The following is a 12,480-nucleotide window of genomic DNA, read 5'->3' on the forward strand; positions in this document are numbered from 1 at the left end:
TTAAAGTTCTTGTCATACAGATCTTTCACTTGCTTGGTTAGATTCACATCTAGGTATTTTATGTTATATGTGACCATTATAAAGCATGTCATTCTATTCATTTCTTTCACAGCCTGTTTATTCTGTGAACAGAGGAAGACTACTTATTGGATGAAGTTAATTTTATATTCAGAAATGTTGCTGAAGTTGGTTATCAAGTTTAGGAGTTTTCTGGTTAAACATTTTGTGTAATGAAGTATACTATCACATCATCGGCAAATAGTGTCATTTTGACTTCTTCCTTTCCAATTTGTATCCCTTTGACCTCCTTTTATTGTCTGTTTGCTTTGGATAGGACTTCAAGTACTATATTGACTAGGTAGGCAGAGAGTTGGCCGCCTTATCTAGTCCATGATTTTAGTGGGATTGCTTCAAGTCTCTCCATTTAGTTTGATTTTGACTAATGATTTGCTGTATATTACTTTTACTATGTTTAGGTATGGGCCTTGAATTCCTGATCTTTGCAGGACGTTTAACATGAAAGAGTGCTGAATTTTGTCAAATCCTTTCTCAGCATCCAATGAGGAGATCATGTGGTTTTATTTTGAGTATATTTACATATTGCATTATGTTGATGGATTTCCATTTATTGAACCATCCCTGTATCCCTGGGATGATCATTTTGATGTGTCCTTGGATTCCGTTGGTGAGAATTTTATTGAGTATTTTTACATCAATATTCATAAGGGAAATTTGTCTGAAAATTTCACTCTTTGTTGGATCTTTGCGTGGTTTAGGTATAAGCACAATTGTGGCTTTCTATTTTGTGGAATATTTCGGATAGTATGCATATTAGGTCTTCTATGAACTTTCAAAGAATTCTGCACTAAACCCATCTGTTCCTGAGCTTTGTTGATTGGGAGAATTTTAATGACTGTTTGTACTTCTTTAGGAGTTATGGTACTATTTATATGTTTTATCTGATCCTGATTTAACTTGAGTACCTTGTATCTCTCGAGAAAATTGTCCATTTCATCCAGATTTTCCAGTTTTCTTGAATATAAACTCTTGAATATAAACTTTTGTAGTAGGATCACCTAATTTTTTTAGTTTCCTCAGATTCTGTTTTTATGTCTCCTTTCTCTTTTGTGATTTTGTTAATTTGTACACTTTCTCTGTGCCCTCTGATCAATCTGGATAAGTGTTTATCTATCTTGTTGATTTTCTCAAAGAACCAGTTCCTAGTTTTGTTGATTCTTTACATAGTTCTTTCTGTTTTTACTTGGTTGGTTTCAGACCTGAGTTTGAGTTTCTCCTGCTGTCTACTCCTCTTGGGTGTATTTGCTTCCTTTTGTTCTAGATGTTTTCCTTGTTCTATCAAGCTGCACTCTCTCCTATTTATTTTGGAGGCACTCAGAGCTATAAGTTTTCCTCTTAGCACTGAGTTTGTTGTATCCCATATGCCTTCATTTTTATTAAATTCTAAAATGTCTTCATTTTCTTTATTTCCTCCTTGACCAAGTATTCATTGAGTAGAGTATTGTTCAACTTTCATGTGTATGTGGGTTTTCTGTCATTTTTGGTGTTATTGAAAACCACTTTCAGTCTATTGTGATCTAGAAGGATGCAAGTGATTTTTCAGTCCTTTTGTGTCTGTTGAGGCCTTTTTTTGTGACTGATTCTATGGTCAAATATGGAGAAGGTATCATGAGGTACTGAGAAGGGGTATTCTGTTGTTTTAGTATGAAATTTTCTATAGACAACTCTTAAAACTATTTGATTTATAACTTCTATTAGTTTCTCTATGTCTCTGTTTAGTATTCCTTTCCATGATTTTTCCATTATTGAGAATGGGATGTGTAAGTCTCACACTATTATTCTTTGAGGTGTAATGTATGCTTTGATAATTAGTAAAGTTTCTTTTATGAATGTAAATACCCGTGCATTTGGACCATAGATATTTAGGATTAAGAGTTCATTTTGGTAGATTTTTCCTTTGATGAATATGAAGTATCCTTCCTTATATTTTTATAGCTTTTTGTTGAATATCAATTTTATTGGATATTAAAATGACTACTCCAGCTTGTTTCTTGGAACCGCTTGTTTTGAACTTGTTTCCTGGATGCAGCAAAATGCTGAGTCTTCTTTAAGTATCAACTCTCTTAGTCTATATCATTTTATTGGGGGATTAAATCCATTGACGTTAAGAGATATTAGGAAAAAATGATGGTGGTTTCCTGTTATTTTGGTTGTTAGGGTGGAATTAGGTTTGTGTGGCTCTCTTCTTCTGGGCTTGTTGCAAGGAGATTAATTTCTTGATTTTTCTATGGTGTAGTTTCCCTCCTTTTTGTTTGAGTTTTCCAATAAGTAATCTTTATAGGGCTGGATTTGTAGAAAAATATTATGTAAATTTGATTTTGTCATGTAATATCTTGGTTTCTCCATCTGTGTTAATTGAGAATTTTGCTGGAAATAGTAGTCGGGGCTGGAATTTGTGTCCCATTAGGGTCTATATGACATCTGCCCAGGGTCTTCTGGCTTTCATAGTCTCCGGTAAAAATTATTGTGTAATTCTGATGGGTCTGCATTTATATGGTACTTGACCTTTTCCCTTAATGCTTTTAATATTCTTTTATTGTTTTGTGCATTTGCTGTTTCAACTATTGTGTGAGAGGAGGAATTCTTTTTCTGGTTCAATTTACGGTGAGTTCTGTAGGGTTTTTGTATGTTTATGGGCATCCCTTTCTTCAGGTTAGGGAAGTTTTTTTTCTAGCAAGATAGGCAGAATTTTTTTAGTGTATTATTTAAAATATTCTATTTTATGACAGATGTCAATCACTGTCATTTCTGTATTTCACAAAAAAATAGAGATGTATTACAAATACATCATAAAAATTGATGACAATTTTGCTAGTAAAATGTATAGAATTACTTTGTACTATACTATTTTCTATTTCAGGACAGATACATAAAATAAATAAATTGTGAGTTCATATCCTTGTTTCATAAAGATTTTGCTATTTAACTTTTTCCCCTAACAATTTCTAGAAATAGTTTTTACTTCAACCTGAGTCTCTGAAATCACACTTACGAATTTGGAAAAAAAAAGTTACAGTTGAAGGAAAATACTGGTGTTTTCATTACATTTTTATTTATTTATTTACTAAGTATACTTGGATAACTTTTAGAACATTTTTCTAAATTCTTACTCTTCTCAACTTAAAACTGGAGGCAATGATTTTTTTAAAAGATGAAAGAAGAACACTCTTCCATTGTTGGTGGTATTACAAGCTGGTACATCCACTCTGGAAATTAGTTTGTAAATTCCTCAGAAACGTCTTGAGTTTTTTTGTTATTCCAAATGAATTTTCAAATTGCTATTTCTAACTCTATGAAGAATTTAGTTGGAATTTTGATGGGAATTGCAGTGAGTCTGTAGATTGCTTTTGGCCAATTGGCCATTTTACTATGTTTATCCTGCTAATCCATGAGCATGGGGAGGTATTTCCATCTTCTGAGACTTTTTTTCTTTCTTTTTTTGCTTTTTTATTGGTATTTTATTTATTTCCTTTCAAACCTTGTTCACCTTCCTGGTCTCCCATCCACAAATTCCTTATCACGTCCCTCTTCCTCTTTTCCTTTAAGAGGGTACTACTTCACTCATCTGCCCACTTTTGTCTCATGCCACTATTATCTCCCTACATTGGGACATCAAGCCTCCAAGGGTCTTCTCCTCCATTGATGCCAGATAAGGCAATCCTCTGCTGTATATATAGCTGATCATTTCTTAATTGGATTATTTGCTTTGGTTATAAAATTTATGTTGTGATATATAGATCTACACTCCATTGCAAGATACATAAATTAAAAATATTTATTTTCAATAGTTGTTTCTTTCCTGCACTGTGTGTATTATTCCTGTGCCATGCAAAAGATTCTCAGTTTCACTTAACCCTGATTTTGCATGTTTGACTTTGACTTTGTTTAGTGCTTTATGATTGCTATCTATAAAAATCTGTCGACTACGCCAATATGGTATTTTGTTATATTTTAATTTAGAGGTTTTATGTTTTTGTTGTTGTGTGTTTTGAGTTCAAATATAAAGAGAACTATTTCCAAAATTTTGTAGGTCAATATACATTTCCTTAGAAAATTTTATTTAAGACTTTATTTTCAGACCAGGTACTGGTGGTATCTAAATTTAATCCCAGCACTTGACAGAGAAAGAGAGAAATGCAGATGGATCTCTGAGTTGTAGGTCAGTATAAACTATAGGGCAAATTCCCAGGGCAGCCAGGTCTACACAGGGGAAAAGAAAGCCCAAACACAAATAGACAAAAATTATCAATTTCCCATTGTGTTTTCGCTATATTTGTCCAAAACCAGTTAGTTGTGTGTATATTGGTTGATGGTTTGAGAAACAATTTTTTTTGCCAGAGGTCTGGAAGACATTTTAATATCAACAACTTCCTTTGATTACCATTGCTTAATTTTGCAGTGTATTTTTAAAAGTTAGATAGTATTCCATATTCATTTTGCATAAGACCGACTGTGTATTTTGTCATTTTTTTTTAAAAAATTGATTGTGAGTTTGAAGATTTAAAATACCTTATATCTGAGAAGAATATCATGGTTGTGTCAATAATGGTACTAAGTCCATACATCGTAGTAATATGCACATAATCTAACTCACCAGTACTATTTTTGTTTTATCATTTTTCTGACTTCTTCAATCCAATTTTTCTTCGCTATACATTTTTACTATTGAAACAGGGTCTCTTTATGTATTTCATATTGTTTTTGAACTTATAATCTTTCTCCCACAACATCTTTAGTTCCCGCACTTTAAACTTGCAGCATTACATTTAATATTTTTCTATCTGTAGAGCTATGATTTTCATTGTATAGGTACTTCATTTCTATGCAGACCAAAGTGGTTTCATGGTTGTGGTTGCTACCTTCCCTCTACCTCATGAGTCCTTGAATTAAATGTGTGTATTACTACATCTGACATTTTAATGTTTGTTTTTATATTGTGATAGCCTAAATGTTTACAGCTATAACACAAAGGTGCCTTGTTTTCTACTTAATGCTCAATCACTTTTTCCTCTATCATTTCAATCCAATCTAAATTTTGATGGTATACCCCTGCGCCTTATCATGTGTGTGTGTGCATGTGTGTGTGTGTGTGTGTGTGTGTGTGTGTGTGTGTGTGTGTGTGTGTGTGTGTGTGTGTGTGTGTGTGTGTGTGTGTGTGTGTGTACTCTGGGGAATTTCTTTTGTTAACTTGCTTTGACATATTTCGGTTTTATAGAAATTGCTACATGTTGTTGTATGTATCACTATTTCATTGACTTATACTATGCACTTTGTAATGCAACAGTCCAATATTATTATACATTTTTATTCACATTTTCAAATATATCTTTAAATGATCTATTCTTTTTGTTAACCAAATGACTCCTCTACATTTGTTCCTTTTATTTTTTTTTAATATCTGCTTTTTTGAATTCATGATTTTTTTCATTGTTGGGTTTACCAATTATTATAACTCTTCTAAATAGAAGTCTTAATTTAAAATGATATTCCAAATTAAAATTGCATTGAATTTTGCGTTTATCCTTCTTAGCCACAGTTTAGTTCTCTTGCATGATTCCTTCATATTGAACACTGCACAGTAAATAATGGATAATGAATGTTTTTTGAGTAAAGAACTGACAATCACTAATAAGCAAATTTGGTAATGACATTCAGTCAGCCAGTAGGAAAACATAATTGTGTAAAAGCAAAGACAATAATCAACAATGAGTACAGCATCGCTATTAGTTCTAAGATTTTAAGTTGTAGAAAAGGAGACCTGCTATATAGATGAACAAATTTCCCCTTTTTTCTTATATTACTGTTACTTAAATTAATGAGCTATAAAACATAGCAAGCACGTTTATTAGAGGGTCATTATAAATGTACATGGGATTACCTAAACTTTTTATTAAATTCCTGTTTTGTACATTTTTTTCATCCATGCTTCCACATTTAGGTTTGAACCTTTTATAATGCAGCCAGTACACTGTACTGCCTATTATAGGAAGTCCATGATTATTTATCACATGAACACACATTCAATATAGGGAAAATATAAAGTGTCCATAAAATAAATTCGTACCATTTTAAAGTAAACTTTACATTTAATCAGGCATTCTCAAAGGACTATGACAATAAAAAAATCTTTAAAATTCAATTTCATAGCTCTCCTTTATAGTTGCTAAAATATTTGTTAGGAAACATATACCAATGTTTACATAACATAAATGAAGCCACATTTTCACCTTTACTGATATATCATCATCAACAATACAATATTTTTTGCTAGGTATAGAGGACTTACTCTTTTTAAAACACCTGTAGTTAAAGCAAAATGACATGATCTCAAATCCTTAGCATGCAGATGAAATACAGACAAGTTTAAATATATCAGTAACCCCAGTAGTGCTGGATGGAGACACATGGATACTGGGTACTGGCTGTATAACCAGCCTAGAGTGAAATGAGGAGTTCCAAGTTGGAAGACAGAGGAACACAAACAAAGCCATATTCGACCTCTACATGCACAAACATGGGCATCCATAAGTGAATATATGAAATATGTTTATACACACACACACACACACACACACACACACACACACTCACACAAACCATTCACCCTGGCAAGATGAAAAATAAAAAGTAGAATGAAATACTATTGGAATTAGGCAATCTAGCAGAACCAGAAGTAATAGATGATGTTCATGTAGATCCCCCAGAACATCATGTTGTATAATCCAAGCTGCTTTGTCTCCAAATCGGAGCAGCATGGAGCGGCGGAGCAAGAGCCCATGTCTTCAGGACAGCCCCGACCGAAGGAACGGCAGCCCTGATGTCAAGGGGCCTCCCCGGGTGAAGGTGGCCAGGCTGGAGCAGAACGGCAGTCCCATGGGAGCCCGTGGGAGGCCCAACGGCGCCATGGCCAAGGCCGTGAGAGGTCTGATGATTCTGGTCTTCTGTGTGATGGAGCAGTTGGATGGCTCTCTTGAGTACGACAACAGAGAAGAGCATGCTGAGTTCGTCTTGGTGCGAAAAGATGTGCTTAGCCAGCTGGTGGAGACCGCGTTCCTGGCCCTGGGCTATTCCCACAGCTCTGCAGCTCAGGCCCAAGGAATAATCAAGCTGGGGAGGTGGAACCCTCTCCCTCTCAGTTATGTGACAGAAGCCCCTGATGCCACCGTAGCCGACATGCTGCAAGATGTCTATCACGTTGTGACGCTGAAGATCCAATTACAAAGTTGTTCAAAGTTGGAAGACTTGCCTGCAGAGTAATGGAACTACGCCACCGTCCGCAATGCCTTAAAGGAGCTGCTCAAAGAAATGAACCAGAGCACATTAGCCAAAGAATGCCCTCTCTCCCAGAGTATGATTTCATCCATTGTAAATAGTACATACTATGCCAATGTGTCAGCAACCAAGTGCCAGGAGTTTGGGAGATGGTACAAAAAGTATAAGAAGATAAAAGTAGAAAGAGTGGAGCAAGAGAACCTTTCAGACTATTGTGTTCTGGGCCAGCGGCCAATGCATTTACCAAATATGAACCAGCTGGCATCCCTGGGCAAAACCAACGAACAGTCTCCTCATAGCCAAATCCACCACAGTACTCCAATCCGGAACCAAGTGCCCGCACTGCAGCCCATCATGAGCCCTGGTCTTCTCTCACCGCAGCTCAGCCCACAGCTCTTCAGGCAGCAAATAGCTATGGCTCATCTGATAAACCAGCAGATCGCCGTCAGCCGGCTTCTGGCTCACCAGCATCCTCAAGCCATCAACCAGCAGTTCCTGAACCATCCACCCATTCCCAGAGCAGTTAAGCCAGAGCCAACAAACTCCTCTGTGGAAGTCTTTCCTGATATCTACCAGCAAGTTAGAGATGAGCTGAAGAGGCCTAGCGTGTCTCAAGCTGTCTTCGCAAGAGTGGCATTCAACCGTACACAGGGATTATTGTCAGAGATACTGCGTAAGGAAGAAGACCCCAGGACTGCATCTCAGTCTCTTCTAGTAAACCTGAGGGCCATGCAGAACTTCCTCAACCTGCCTGAAGTGGAGCGTGACCGCATTTACCAGGATGAGCGAGAGCGGAGCATGAACCCCAACATGAGCATGGTGTCCTCTGCCTCTAGCAGTCCCAGCTCCTCCTGAACCCCACAGGCCAAAACCTCGACACCGACAACAGACCTCCCTATTAAGGTGGACGGAGCCAACATCAACATCACAGCTGCCATTTATGACGAGATCCAACAGGAGATGAAAAGAGCCAAGGTGTCTCAAGCCCTGTTTGCCAAAGTGGCTGCAAACAAAAGTCAGGGCTGGCTCTGTGAACTGGAAGGAGAACCCCAGCCCAGAAAACCGCACCCTTTGGGAGAATCTCTGCATTCGCCGTTTCCTGAATCTTCCCCAGCATGAGAGGGATGTGATCTATGAGGAAGAATCTCGACATCACCACAGTGAGCGCATGCAGCTCGTGGTCCAGCTCCCACCTGAGCCCGTGCAGGTCCTTCATCGACAGCAGTCCCAGCCGACTAAGGAGAGCTCCCCTCCCAGAGAAGAAGCACCCCCACCACCTCTTCCAACAGAAGACAGTTGTGCCAAAAAACCTTGGTCTCGCATAAAGATCTCCTTGGAAGCCCTGGGCATCCTTCAAAGCTTCATTCATGATGTAGGCCTCTATCCTGACCAAGAAGCCATCCACACACTCTCGGCCCAGTTGGATCTCCCTAGACACACCATCATCAAGTTCTTCCAGAACCAGAGGTACCATGTGAAGCATCATGGAAAGCTGAAGGAGCACCTGGGCTCCGCGGTGGACGTGGCGGAGTATAAGGACGAGGAGCTGCTGACAGAGTCTGAGGAGAACGACAGCGAGGAAGGCTCGGACGAGATGTACAAGGTGGAGGCCGAGGAGGAGAGCACAGAGAAGAACAAGGTGGCCCCTGCTGAAACTGACCAGAGATAATGTGAGCTCCACAGGCAGCACAATACATGGGTCCAAGGACTTTACGCTTTAGTTTCTTTTAAATTTCCTCTCAGTTTTGTTTTATTTTGTTTTTTATTTTATGTCTGTTTTATTTTTCTTACCCTTAATGGCATTCCTCTGTTGCACAGGATAGCCTATAGACTGAGTGAACTCAGAGTTTCTGAATCAGACGTCGCCTTGGCAAAGACACTAAGTGTTAAACTTTTACAATTGAATGAACCATAGTAATTCTAGTCACGGGAGACCCTGCCATCATTCTTGGACCTACGAAGAGACACCAGACAAGTTCCAGGATGGGAAGACCCAGGAAATAAATGAAGGAAGCTACGAGTGTGTGTGTATATGTATATGTACATATCTCTATATTTACACATATATATTAAAAATTGCATGGGACAGAGAACTTTACAATTTGAAGGACTAGACTGTGAAATGAGTTCTTAAACAAAAGACTTGTGTATGTATAAAAAATAATACCACTACACAGTGAGTAGCTTTGACTTATGGAGAAACTGCGGCCTGCTCTCAGGGCGGGGTAACTATTTTTGAATTCCTATTTATTTTGTGTGTTTGTCCTTGATTTTTTTTAATTCTATGGCTTCCTATCTGGCAGCTTAATGGGTAATTTTTGAGGTATGTATTTAACAAAATAACACTGCCAAAAAAAAAAAAAAGAGAGAAAAGAGGAAAGAAGAGAGTAAAGTGAGAGACAACAGGGCCTGTTAAAAATAGCGTAAGGCAAATGACTCCTAAGGACGCAATGCACACTTTAAGACAATGGCTGCTTGCCGTGACCTTCCACACTCCGTTGCTGGGCATGTCAGCGCAAAAACCGGTGTATTCTGTGGAATCCCGAGCCAAGTTCAGTGCAGAAACTTTCGACCTTCGCAGTCTCGATGAATGACATTCCATAGATGACCTATGGGATCCATGCTATGACCCACATTTTGTCGTGAAGTTTATTTACCTGCTTGTGGCTTCAAATCTTAAAATTATTAAAGCTTGCTCATTTAAAAAATGTTGGGATGTTACTGTTTCCTTTCATTTCATTTTGTTTTCGATTTCTTTTGTTTTGTTTTTCATTTTGTTTTGTTTTAAATAGAGCATAGTTCAAGCTGTAATGCTAGGTTAGAAAAGAAGTTTCTGCCGGTTTGAGGGGCTTCCTCCAAATGAATCTCCACCTCGCCCGGCTCCCCTGGCGTTTTCTTATTCCTCTTCCGTTTGGACTTCTTTTTCTTCTAAACCCCTTGGCCAAGCCAAACCTCCTGCAGACCCTGAGCTCACGTGCCTCAGCCTTCCCTGCCATGGCAGCCCTGACAGGAACCTGTTTGAATCATTATGCCCTCCAGGCAATAAAGTAAGGGAAGCAATCAGCAGTCACCTACTCATCAGTAAAAAGGAAATAATTGTCCCAGTGCCCCACATTAAGCTTACCTTACATAAAAGCAGAACTAATGCCAACAGGCTGTTTTGTGAAACAAGCATTAAGCTACAGTCTACCACAGTTTGCCAAGTCTCCTCCAATTTTCCCTATTAGAAACAGTGGCATTCCCATCAGTTCCACTGACAGAAGGGCAAAGAGGGGAGACCCCGCCCCTTGAACAGGCCTCCAAAACCCTCCAGGCAGGGGCGGCCCTCAGCAGTCCCTTACAGTTTGGATTTTGTTTTTTTTGTCTTGTTTTTAGTTTGTATCCTCATTGAGCTTGTCCAAAGACCTCACATGCAATATCACTTTGAAATTTTATTTTCTGTTTACTACACAAACATTGTAATATAACTTCATTAATACTATTTGCTATTTGAAAGGTATAAGAGGTGGAGTTTAAAAAAAAAACAAACCCCTATGTGTAGATATTAACTCAGAACTTACACTATGCAGGGAGAAGACACGTTGCAATACAAGCTAATTTCTAGCTGTAGTAACCTCTGGAGTTTTCAAAGAACGTTTTCCTGTACTTTTTCAAATAATGATGTTTAAAACAGTTAACCTTGTGTCGGAAGTGTCCGCGTGTCTTTGCAAAAGGATGGCTGTTTTGCAATCGAGGCCCTGGACCTGCCTTCCCCTTTCTGTAGATGCAAAAGCTTTAATCCGAGTTCTGATTTACTGCTTCCTGATCTCTAGTTACTCTTTCAAATTGTGTTTTGATTTACTGTTGCTGAAATCACTCTGTACACACCTCCACGATTTTTTTGCAAAGCTCACAGGTGGTTCATCGATCGATGGCATTGGCATTTAGTATCTTTACACTTCAACCAAAAATTTATTAAGTGTTTTCAATGCACTAAAACTTGCCTTTTATTTTTTAATTTCACTGCCGGGTTGCAGTGATTCTAAGTGAATCTGTGGGCATTTTAACCTTGGTCTTGCCAGATCTTTGAATTACAATGCATATATGTCTATTTATTCCAATATCTGTCATATAATATCTATTTTGAAGAAGAAACTTTCTCTTGTAGTGCTCTTGACAAAGCACAATTTCCCACCTTTTTTTTGTGTGTGTGTGAAATGAAGAAAAAAAAAAAACAAATTGTGTTTTATTGCAGTATCAATAATGTGAATAAGGATTAACATATTGTAAATGTTCTTTTTTCCATGTAAATCAACTATCTTTATTATCACTAAGAGATAATTTTTAACTTATGTGCATTGTTAGGCTGTTAGAATTTTTTGGTTGTTAAATAAAATGCATTCAATAAACAAAAAAAAAGAAGAATTTAAAAGCCAATCAAGATGGTAACGAGAAATAAATGCCTTCCATAATTCATTTCCAACCTCAAGCCAGCCAAGAAAGAAGAGAAACCAAAACCTAGAGAAGTAAGCAATAAATTGAATGTTGGCCCTATATTTATAATTTAGTGTCTGACCTATTGCTGTGAATCCTTGAACTTGACAATGACTCATGTACTTTTCAGCAGATTATCATATGCAGAATATGTTTCTATAAAACTAACTTTTCCCCTGACTACATCTCCAGTCTGAGCAAGCAGGTACAGACATCCATTCTCTGTATGGAAGGTACAGATACAACAAGTACAGACATAGCAAAAAACATCAACAACATGCAACTACCAGTGATATCCTAACTAATACTTTTGTAGCTTCTCCAAAAAAAACTAAAGTGACATTAATAAATGTATTCTGTACAAAAGCTAGTGTTTTCATATATCTTTTCTGTGGAGGAACCAACCAATTCAAGAATGAAAAGAAAGGAAGGAAGGAAGGAAGGAGGAAGGAAGGAAGGAAGAAGAAAAGAAAGAAAAGAAAGAAAAGAAAGAAAGAAAAAAGAAAAAAGAAAAATTAAAATTCAATTTCACTGAAGAGTAATTGAAAATTTTCTCAATATTGTTTGGAAGATTTTGGCAATATATGAAGAAAACTATATTCTATGACTAAGTTGGTTACATTCTAAGAATGTTTACAACAAAATAATAAACATCAT

General features: G+C 37.4%; 1 protein-coding gene across 1 annotated transcript; it reads left to right on the plus strand.

Annotated features, from left to right (window-relative positions):
* The first annotated feature begins 6,816 nt into the window (after positions 1-6,816).
* Positions 6,817-9,051, plus strand: LOC116889188 (DNA-binding protein SATB2-like). Its single transcript, XM_032890349.1, is given in 2 exon segments — positions 6,817-8,384; positions 8,386-9,051. Coding segments are annotated over 2 exon segments (2,187 nt in total). The 5' UTR covers positions 6,817-6,831; the 3' UTR covers positions 9,020-9,051.
* The last annotated feature ends 3,429 nt before the right edge of the window (positions 9,052-12,480 follow it).

The sequence above is a fragment of the Rattus rattus genome, chromosome X, assembly GCF_011064425.1.
Source record: "Rattus rattus isolate New Zealand chromosome X, Rrattus_CSIRO_v1, whole genome shotgun sequence".
Lineage (NCBI taxonomy): Eukaryota > Metazoa > Chordata > Mammalia > Rodentia > Muridae > Rattus > Rattus rattus.